The 10,895-nt window shown below is 34.5% G+C and overlaps 1 protein-coding gene across 3 annotated transcripts; it reads right to left on the reverse strand.

Annotated features, from left to right (window-relative positions):
* Positions 1–528: 528 nt before the first annotated feature.
* LOC125806071 (tumor necrosis factor receptor superfamily member 14-like) lies at positions 529–7,370 on the reverse strand. Of its 3 annotated transcripts, XM_049485631.1 has the most exons (7): positions 6,980–7,370; positions 6,095–6,220; positions 5,824–5,979; positions 5,300–5,387; positions 3,625–3,797; positions 3,301–3,323; positions 529–1,668 (listed from the first exon to the last, which is right to left on the reverse strand). In XM_049485631.1, exons 1-7 carry the CDS (start codon positions 7,176–7,178, stop codon positions 1,660–1,662), a joined length of 774 nt encoding a protein of 257 aa, XP_049341588.1. In that variant the 5' UTR covers positions 7,179–7,370; the 3' UTR covers positions 529–1,659. The 3 variants fall into 3 exon arrangements, 1 of the variants encoding a protein (XP_049341588.1); XR_007441382.1 differs by lacking the exons at positions 5,824–5,979; positions 6,095–6,220; positions 6,980–7,370 and adding exons at positions 2,131–2,300; positions 3,450–3,487 and having other exon boundaries at positions 5,300–5,463; XR_007441381.1 differs by lacking the exons at positions 5,824–5,979; positions 6,095–6,220; positions 6,980–7,370 and adding an exon at positions 3,450–3,487 and having other exon boundaries at positions 5,300–5,462.
* Positions 7,371–10,895: the final 3,525 nt, after the last annotated feature.

The following is a 10,895-nucleotide window of genomic DNA, read 5'->3' on the forward strand; positions in this document are numbered from 1 at the left end:
TTATTATAAAAACAACAGGGTTCAGTATGAGCAGAGTGAAGATGATGTTTCAGTTTATAGATTTTTGTCTTTTCTGTTATTTTCTCCCTGAGTTTGAGCTCTGATTCAGGGTGATTAATCTCAGTATGAGATGAAGGATGTGTGGAGCTGGGAAGGTATAAAACAGTGATTTAGGATTTCTGGGAGAGTTTTGGTTTTATAAGACTGAAATAAAAAGTTTAGTTCAGTATAAATCTGCAGTCATGTGGGTGAAGCATTAATGCAGAAGGTACTTTGTGCACTGCAACATCTCGCTTGTGTTGATCTACGTTGTGTGAATATTCTAATATGAAATTTGTTTAAAAAAATTTAATCCAAATAACTAAAATATTTAATTGTTTTTTAATCTTCATTGCATACTGGAAGGTAAACATACGTTAAAAAAATCTAATTTATATTTGATATTGACTTCACAAACTATCTGTGAACAGTAGAATAAACATGATAAAAAGTGTAAATCACATAAAATAAGTTAAAATCAGCTTTTATTGTTACTCACATGCATGACAGGTAAAAAAAAGTAACAATAGAAAGTTTATTAAAATAAGATTAATTTAAATTGTATTGAGGATATTGATCACAGTGCTTATACAGTCATACAGTGCAGAGGTTTTATACACCTTAAACCATTAATTAAACAGTTTATTTAATCAAAAAGAGAACTGTTGCTTATTAAAAGTCTCTTTGGCTACATTCACACATCTGCAGAAAAGAGCATTCCAGTGTTTTTAATGTATAAAAAAGTATGTGTTCTGCTTTATGATAAACCACACACAGACTCTTTATTCCTTCTGTCCTTTTATGGCTATTCTCTTGGCTTGTACAATCAGCCTCGAAGTGTTGAATTTTAATTTGAATATGTACTGTCCTTATTGGGTAATCTTGGCCGCTGTTACAGGACATAGCATTCAAAATGTCTTGTACATTGTGTTCAGAAAATACTCCCACCTTCAAGGGACCGCCCCTTTTGCTGGATGCAGGTATTAACAGGTATAAAGGACTATGTTTGTTTGAATCTGAATAAAGTTAGATTGTTAAAGGAAACAGCTGTGTGTGATCCTTTCAATCTCCCTCCAGGTTAAATTAGGGTGTGGAAGAAGAACCCGTCCAGGGCAGGAGATAACTGAATCCCTTTCAAGTGTAAACAGACAGCTTAACTTATTTACAAAAGGCTGATGGTCAAAACGTATTGGTGTAGCTATGTGAACGACGTCCTTCTTTAACCTTCTTCTTTTCCTTTGTTTTTTTTTGTGCTCATGTGCAAAAGTGCTTTAACTAATATTAACTCTAATACTGACACGCATGAATAACATGAAAAATACAATTTACACCCCTTAACAGTCTTAAATAAACATAGCGATGGCCAAGCTGGGGCTCTAGTCTCTTAATTATAATGTCTTTAGGGTCTGGTCTCAAACACCGCTCTAAAACCCCTGTTAGCCTGTTGTTCTCTGATCTGGTGATTCTGGGGGAGGTGAATCTGAATCATCCTGAACTGATTCATCAGATTTCAGGACAGTTCCATCACTGGGAAAATCAGCAGTGTCTCGAGCGTAGTCCTGTGGAGTAGTTCCGTCCTGCTCAGAAGTCTCCTCAGGTCTTCTCGGTGGTGTGTTTAGATCAGAGGATCTGCAGGAAATAGAAGAGATATCATTTATTTTCTGATCTCAGACCTGCAGCAGTTTTCTGTAAGCAGTTATAGACTCATTCTACTCATTTTACAAACCCATTCAAATCTAGTGTTCACAGATTAATGTATCCAGGTGTGAATTTGACGTATTTATCATAATATTGTGTATTATTTATTCTCTGCGAGACTGCATGTAGAAAATGATGAACCCTACAGGTATATGGAGTCAAATATTTTATTAAACGTTCTGTGTTTTTCTTTTTATTGAGAGCGTTTGCACAGCGTTGTGTTTTAATGGATCTTTTCACTGTTAAAACCCACCATCTACAGGCGGCCGCGTGTAACTGCAGCAACACGCTGGAGAAAAAGAAGCTAAAATTCAGCCTTTTGCTCAATTTCACAACTGAAAACAACAATATTATATAATTCAGTAATTAGGTATATGTTAAATAAATTATTACCATTAACTTATGAACTATAAATAGCTGTTGTTCAGCCCGGTTAGCGTCCGTCAGGGCGGCCGGTTGAACTGGCCAGCCTGCAGCATTACATATGAAAACAGAGGCTCCAGCTGATGACGCGTTCCTCCATAACCACGCCCCTCTCCTTTCACCACGCCCCCACGTCAAAACTGAGGAACGAGAAAAAAGGAACGCGAAAAAAGGAACGCAAAGCGCAAAGAAAGTGTTGTTGTAAAAGATTCATTAAAAAAAAAATATTACAAGTGAAAAAAGGTAACTTAACTTATGACTTACTATCTCATAATTATGACTTACTATCCCATAATTATGACTTACTATCTCATAATTATGACTTACTATCCCATAATTATGACTTTTCTATCTCATAATTATGACTTACTATCCCATAATTATGACTTACTATCCCATAATTATGACTTACTATCTCATAATTATGACTTACTATCCCATAATTATGACTTACTATCTCATAATTATGACTTACTATCTCATAATTATGACTTACTATCTCATAATTATGACTTTTCTATCTCATAATTATGACTTAGTTGAGGACGTTTTTTTTTCTTCAGGTGGCAGAAATGGGCTTCCATACTTATGTTCCTTTCTTTGTTTGCAATATCAGATTTTTTTTGCAATTCGTGGAGATTTTTTTTGATAGTTTTATTTTCTCTTCAGCATTAAAGACCCCAATTTGACTCCATACAGGTGCGGTTAAATTTAAAAAGACATTATCATTACACCCCTATTACACAGAGTATCTGAGGTGGTTTAGACAATCAACGTAAATAAAAGTCACAGCTTCCTATAGTGTTCCACTTGCCTGCTTATTTATGTGTTTTACTATTACTATTAACTCTAGTCAAATATATTTTATCCACAATACCAACAACTCGGTCTATACAAATATCATCAGAACCCACAGGATAGGGAACCACCACAGAGCAGCTATTATTATTATTATTATTATTATTATTATTATTATTATTATTATTATTATTATTTGGGTGGTTGTGGGACTGTAGTTTAAAATGAGTATTTAGCTAAATCTGGCACATTTGTATTATGATATAACAATGCTGAGTAATATGTATTTCCCTGCTACTTAAATAAATAAAATATATCCAAATCTCCATTCCTGTCTCTTACCTGTCTGATTGTGTGTTGTTTCCCTAAGTGGAAGTAAAAAGCAAAACACACACAATTACACATAATAGATTTTTATAATAAATAATTCATTTTACAATCATTGCTACCTCTTAATTACATTAAATATTTACTACAAGAAAAATACATACCCCAGATACAGTTTCTGAGATTGTGTGCATCTATTTGTCTAAAAACACATTTTAAATTAAATATTTAATTAAATATTTTCAAATTAAAAGGCAAAAATAAAGAGCAAATCATTCAATATATGTTTACACCAGAGACTATACACTTTACACCGATTAATAAATACACAGCTCTTACCTGTAGATGGCGGCATCATACACAGTCTGCGAACTGCTTCTGCTGCCAAAGCCAAAAAAATTATAAGCAAAATGACTGTACATATAATTGGAGCGACTGAAATTTTCTTCCCACACTCAGTATCAGACTCATCTGTTCCAGGCTTTACTTCTCTCAGTCCCCGATCCTCACACCTATCAGAGAGATAAACACAGTCAATTATGAAGTATTTTTATTTTATAATATTGATATGAAATGATGTACATTTATAAATCAGAAAAAGCTGGGTGGTGCAGTGTTTCTAACATTTCATTATAACATACCCTCCTATACCCCTACTGCACAATCTGCAGCTACTGTGTATGGATCAGGGGTATTTAATTAGAATTCAGTTCGGTCCAGTTAGAGAAAATTTCATCAGGCTAAGGTCCGGACCGTCACCAATGTTAACTTGTGTTATAATTCAGTGTTTTATTCTGTTTACTGAAGAAGCCTATAGTAGTTCTGTCAGTGTTTTATTAATAAATCATCAACAACTGAAGAACAAAACAAATTACACATACTAGTATATTTCAACAATATGTATTGTTTTAAATAGACCTGTCACAATAATTATATTATCAACCATCATAAAATAAATGGAAACACCCTCAATAATTTAACATATCAAGTCTAATACTGTGAATCTGCATGTTCACTTTGTTTCAAAATGCTATATTTATTCTATTAGATTTTATTTATATTAGATTATATTAGGATTTAGATTACATGAATGATAAATCATACAATATATGGAGAAATGTTTGCTGAACTTATATTGCCAAAATATCAGCTTTTTTTAAAAAAGCAGCAGTTTATTTAATTTAATATTATTACTGTATCAGACTTTATTATGTTGTGGGTAAAACTGATGGGGGAGTTGCCAATGCTTTTTGTCCCCTGGGGGCTGCCGTAGTTTTGAGGTAGGGTCGTTTTGGGAGTAGAGAGAGTGCACCTGTGACCGAGGGAGTTTTTTTTCTTGTTGAGGAGTTCTGATCAGGTTACATTACTGTTAGTATGTTTTATAAAGGTAGTATTTTAATTTCTTTTTCTGGTGCGCACCATCTGTATTAGCTTTTCTCGCTTTATTCTCCCACTTCTCACCGCCTGCTTTGCCTGTGTGGCTCCGCCCTCTCGCATCTGCACAGATCTGATTGGCTGAGGAGAGTGTTTGGTGATCTTACAGCACACGTGATTGGTCTGTGAGTTTACTGCACTGTAAAGCACGTAAACCTTAAAGACAATAAACATTCCGCTGCTTTAAATGAACACGGTAACAATTAAAACCTTCTCTGTAGTTTATCGGTTTGGGTCTGGATTGGACAACGTCTGGGTCTGGTATAGAGAATGCTGGAGTTATTATGGGATGGATTATCACAGAAGGAACATTATGAACCTCTACAGCTCTCTACATGCTGAGACGTCTGGCATGTTGCAGAGTTTCACATGCTTTACACATGCTTTACACACTACTACTGTATGAAGAATTTTCTGTTTATCTTCTGTCTGAATAACAGCATTACAATCCCGCCCCATTTTATTTTTCCATTATTAATCTCAAATATTATCTATGTGATATTATTCATAGCATTCATTTACAGTCCTGAAACATTAATAGATTAATCATTACTGAGTGATTTATCCATGTGACTCTTACTTAGAATGTGGTTGACACGTTTGAAGAGAACCATCTGAGAAGGTACCATCTCCACATTTCTCACACACAGCATCTCTATCTGCTGTTCCTGCAACACACACATATTCAAACACAGTACAGTGGTGTGAAAAAGTGTTTGCCCCTCTATGTTTGTTACTCTTAGATATTTCGGATCATCAAACCAATTTAAATATTAGTCAACGACAACAAAAATAAACACAAACTGTAGTTTTTAAAAGAAGGTTTTTATTATTAAGTGTGAAAAAAAAATCCAAACCTACACGATCCTGTGTGTAAAATATGTTTGCACCACCAGTAAAAACATAACTTAACTGTAGTTTCTTTATCCACACCCAGATCTGATTACTGCCTCACCTGTTCTCAATCAAGAAATCACTTAAACAGAACCTGCCTGATAAACAGAAGTGGAACAAAATATACTTAAAATCTGTTTGATGAGCTGAAACATTTAAGAGACAAGCATGCAAAAAATAAGAAATCATGAAGGGAGTAAATACACTGACCCATGTGCTGTATGAATTCTCCAGGGTGGCATTTGGTGTGTTTTTTAGCATGTATGCAGCTTCCCCTGTGTTGTTCAGTACAGTAAAATCCGGGTAGAGGTTCACACACTGTATCTGATGTTCGGGTGCATGCAGTCTTTACTCTCAGACCCACACCTGTTAAAAACACACAAAAATACATTTATATTTAAAATGTGTAACTGTGAATAATGTTACTCCCATCATACAGTAAATAAACACAAACATCTACTATCAAAAAGCTCAGACTTACCAGGATCACAGATCATACAGTTAAAGCACGCTGTGCGACCGTTCGGTACATCGATGAAAGTTGCACCCATACACGGAGTACATTTAGTGCTGGTAGATTCAGTACAGTCCCGATAAACACGATTACCTACAAAAAACAAACTCATGATTATCTCTGATTTATCTCCCTTACAGATGATAAGATTAGCGTAGCTTAGCTACCCAGCTAACAAATTAGCTCCCCTTCCTCTAATTTTAATAAAAAGGAAGTTCTGTGGATTGACGTTGTATTGTCAGTAAAGCTCAGATAGTATAAAATTACAAAAAAAATATATAATTATCAGAAAAATACATGAAAACATTAAAGGTCATTAATTAGTACATATCTATTAGTAGAACTCGACAGAACACCCCGCCTAAACTAAACTAAGATATGTTAAACTAAGATAAGGTAAAATAAATTAGGGGGACATGTCCCGGGCGTCCCGGGTTATTTATTTTTTTTCAAAAAGTGAGGAAATGTCCTGGTTTTAATTTACCTTCTTTGGACCGTTAAATGTACAGGCACTAGGGCGCGGTGCTGCCTGTGACATAATCCCTGCTCTTAATCAGAATGTAGACAGTGTGACTGTCTACATTGGCTATATTTAGCCAATTTTCAGCCCCTTTAGCGACCTTTTTTGTAAAAAAAAAAAGAAAAAAAAAAGCGACAAATCTAGCAAGTTTTTCTGGTGGTATTGGAGACTTTTGGCGACTCTGAGATGAACAATGAACACTAATCTAAACTAAAACAAACTATACTAAACTGAAGTAAGATAAAATAAGTTAAGCTACTCTAAACTAAACTGAACTGAATTGAACTGAACTAAACTAAGATAAAGTAAAGTAAAGTAAAGGTGTGTTTTACCCGCTCCACACATGGGGCAGCATTCTCCATCAATCTCATATTCAGCACGAGCACAAGCAGAATAACAGAGTTCAAAGTTCAGACAGAAAATAAATAATATAGGGAGAATTTTCCCATCGCTACAGGTCATCTTGATAGTGCATTTCAGTGTCTCTTTATAGGAAAAAGCAGAGATGATCGTTTCTCCAGCACTATTCATCTGTGTTTATGGTTACAGGTCATTCACTGACGCATCCAGAAAGTTCCATGCATCGATTTCTGTCCATCAGATTTTAGTCTTGAGAGATCTGCAGATAAAGCTTATTGTCTTCTTCACACACCCATTAGAATTCTAAAGTACTACTGCACGATTTCCATTTTTGGCCAAGAACCTGAAAAGAAAAAGGCTAAAATGAACAAAACACTATAAACAAGCAAACATGAGTGGTAGAATGTACTTATATACACCAGAATGTATGTCTGCAAATGTATTTATTTAACTTGCTCATATATTTTATAGAAAATTATGTTAGAAGTCTGCAGTGTTGTTAATTTATTTATTTTTTGTTTATTTATTTTTTTCCCATTTTCTCCCCAATTTACACGCCCAATTACCCAACCCCCTCATTAGGACTCCCCCTATCACTAGTGATGCTCCAACACACCAGGACACACCTCCTCCGACACTTGTGAAATCAGACTCCGCCTCTTTTCGAACTGCTAATGCATCACAACGCTAACGTTTTTAATATTTTTTTTTCTTATCTTCACTTCAATCTCTTAAGATTTTACACAGTAACTGTCTATAGAGTTGTTTTAAATGTGGTGATGTCAAATCTGATGTGCTCTCCCTCCTTAATATATGATTCACACAAAAAGTATAAATAGTCAGTTAAACTAACCTTGTGAAAACCAGGACATTAAATTAGATTTTTTTTCCGGGACCAAATATTAAAAAGAAGGACAGTTCTGGGAGAATCGGAACAGGTGGCAACCCTACTTGTTGCTAATGCTCCCAACCAATCACACACTGAAATAATTTACTCCTCTCTGGAAAAGAAGTGACTCTTTTAAGAGGTATTTGGATAGTCTCCATTATTGATGCAGATGTGATGCTGAAAATAGACCTGTAATTTGGGTGTATGGGGTGAGTGAAGCTCGGGCATGATGTCTGCTAATGTCGGTTTTCTCCGCAATTGTGTCTCTGCACATTTTATACGGAGCCCTTTAGAATTATTAGATTACTAAGAAATCTTTACAGAACTCGACCGCAGCCACAACTGACTGCAGATAAAATATTTTTAAGACTGATTTATTTATTCAAGCCGAGTTTCATTCTAATATAGAATTGCAATAAAATGTATAACATTCTTGTATATAAGTGTGTTAAACCGTATGGATATTAACTATTGACTCCCCCCCCCCTTAAAAAAATCACAAGTACTGTCTATACATATAAATGTTTTTTTTAGAACCAGAATACAATACAATAGAATACATACATAATATATATACATAGTACATAATAATATATAAACACATATAAATTGAATATATCTACTGTATAAAATTCATGTCTGAAGGTATAAGAAGTTTCCTCTCTGGAGCAGTTTTTACACGTCCAGGTTTTTTGTGTTTCACTTAAACAGCAACTGAAACTACAGGAACCTTATCTCCCAACCCCCACCCTGTTGTATTATTATCCAATCCTCAGAGGAACTTAAAGTCCAGTTTAAAGTGACAGCTGACAACCGCAAACACAGAGCGCCTGGCATATACCCAAATTACCATCAGGTCTATTTTCAGCATCAAATCTGCATTAATAACGGAGACTATCTACATTCCCCCTAAAAGAGTCACTCCTTTACCCGAGAAGAGAAAAGTGCTCCAGGTCCTGTTGCTGAGTGCTCAGGGAACAGAGACGGGGATTTCCTGAACTGTCAGGAGTCTGTCTGTAGGTTTTAATACTGAGAGTAAAACTCTTTTAAATACAAAAAGGGATTTAGAGTAAACCACAGACAAAAACTAAGTAGCAGAGTCAGTGTTTATATTCATTTTACTCCCAAAAAATATCCACTGTCCTAAAAATCCACCCCTCTGAAATGGTTCACTCCAAACCAGTTGGAACTTGATCTGCTGGATATCTGCCCAAGGGTAGGGTGAGTTATGTTGATTCAGTAAACAATGACAAGTACAGACAAGCAGAACAACAAACTCTACAGACTGCTTCTCTGTGGAGCTTAAATGCTGAAATAAGTATTTCTGCTGTATTTAACAATTTTGCACAAGTTTAACTGTGTTTAAACACCACAAAACCCTTAACCATTTCTTTCACCTTTACTTCTGTAATTTCTGCTCTTTCTGTATCAGTTCTATCAGGGGAAGATAATGTACAGAGATAACATAAAACAAGGCGAAACAGTCAGAATGTGAGAGTGGTCTCAGTATAGAGCCCTGCAGCACTGTGTATGTGTGTGTGTGTTTGTGTTAGTGTAGTGTGTGTGTGTTTGTGTGTGTTTGTGTGTGTGTGAGTGTGTGTGTGTGTGAGTGTGTCTGTGTGTGTGTGTCTGTGTGTGTGTGTGTGTGTGTGTGTGTGTGTGTGTGTGTGTGTGTGTGTCTGTGTGTGTTTGTGTGTGTGTGAGTGTGTGTGTGTGTGAGTGTGTCTGTGTGTGTGTGTCTGTGTGTGTGTGTGTGTGTGTGTGTGTGTGAGTGTGTGTGTGTGTGTGTGTGTGTGAGTGTGTGTGTGAGTATGTGAGTGTGTGAGTGTGTGTATGTGTGTGTGAGTGTGTGAGTGTGTGTGTGTGTTTGTGTGTGTGTGTGTGTGTGAGTGTGTGTGTGTGTGTGTGTGTGTGTGTGAGTGTGTGTTACCTTGTTGTGTTCTTTTTTTTAAAGAACTTCCTGTTTGATCCTCCCACAGTTCAACCCTTCAGTCACAAGATGTTTTTGTATAATTAATTATAGGGGTGATTTCATGAAGAACTTCACATCAAAAATAAAAAAGTTTTTCACCGCTTTGCAGCATTTTTTCAAGTTGAGAAGTTAAAATAGAATGTGTATTTTACTAAATTGATTATTTTTTCATATAATTTTTTAAAAAATAGAATTTTATTATCATTTGAATCTTATATGATCCAGAATAATTCTCATTACCGTTACAGTAAATGACGAAGCTAGATCAACGGTTCAAAACATTTTTTGATGATTAAATTCATATTTCCACAACAAATCCCATCAACTTAACAGCACAGTCCTTGACAATTACTTTGATCTTTTTATTTATTTATTTATAGTTAAGCAACTCTCATTACCGATACAACATTTGTAAAATATATTTTAATTTTTTAATTAATGGAAATGATTTTAGAATATGTTTGATCAAAAACTCATGTGGACAATAGGTGAGGGATATACTATAATAAAATGAAGAAAAGTTATGATAAGAAACATTTTAAAAAATGTAACATTTTAGATCCATAACGGTAATGAGAACACAATAAAACGGTAATGAGAATAAATGTCACGGTAATGAAACTTAATTGTTTAACAAAACATGAAACCAGAAAAACAAGCAAATTTCAAGAAACTCTAGCCTTGGCTGCTGCCTTCTTACGTTTAATCTCTGTCAGTCTTCAAAAAATGAATATAACCATTAGACTAATCAAAAGAGGAAAAACATCAATGACATTGTTATATATATATATATATATATATATATATATATATATATATATATATATATATATATATATATATAATTTATTTTATCATTTATGGTAATTTATTTTATATATGTACATATGTAATTTTTCATTTATGATAATTTATTATATATATATATATATATATATAAATTACCATAAATGATCAAATAAACTCTGTTAAATGACTCTTTTAGCAGTCTTACATAAGAATCTCATTACCAGCTCAATGGTTCGTA

Source organism: Astyanax mexicanus, chromosome 12 (assembly GCF_023375975.1).
Source record: "Astyanax mexicanus isolate ESR-SI-001 chromosome 12, AstMex3_surface, whole genome shotgun sequence".
Taxonomy (NCBI): Eukaryota; Metazoa; Chordata; class Actinopteri; order Characiformes; family Acestrorhamphidae; genus Astyanax; species Astyanax mexicanus.

What these genes read in the sequence shown, in the direction of transcription:
- LOC125806071 (XM_049485631.1), bottom strand. Translation starts at nt 7,178, where the DNA reads ATGAATAGTGCTGGAGAAACGATCATCTCTGCTTTTTCCTATAAAGAG. An exon ending in CTGCCCCATGTGTGGAGCGG is followed by an intron (nt 6,221 to 6,979) that starts GTAAAACACACC and finishes TGTTTTTTGTAG; the next exon opens with GTAATCGTGTTTATCGGGAC. An exon ending in CTGTATGATCTGTGATCCTG is followed by an intron (nt 5,980 to 6,094) that starts GTAAGTCTGAGC and finishes TGTTTTTAACAG; the next exon opens with GTGTGGGTCTGAGAGTAAAG.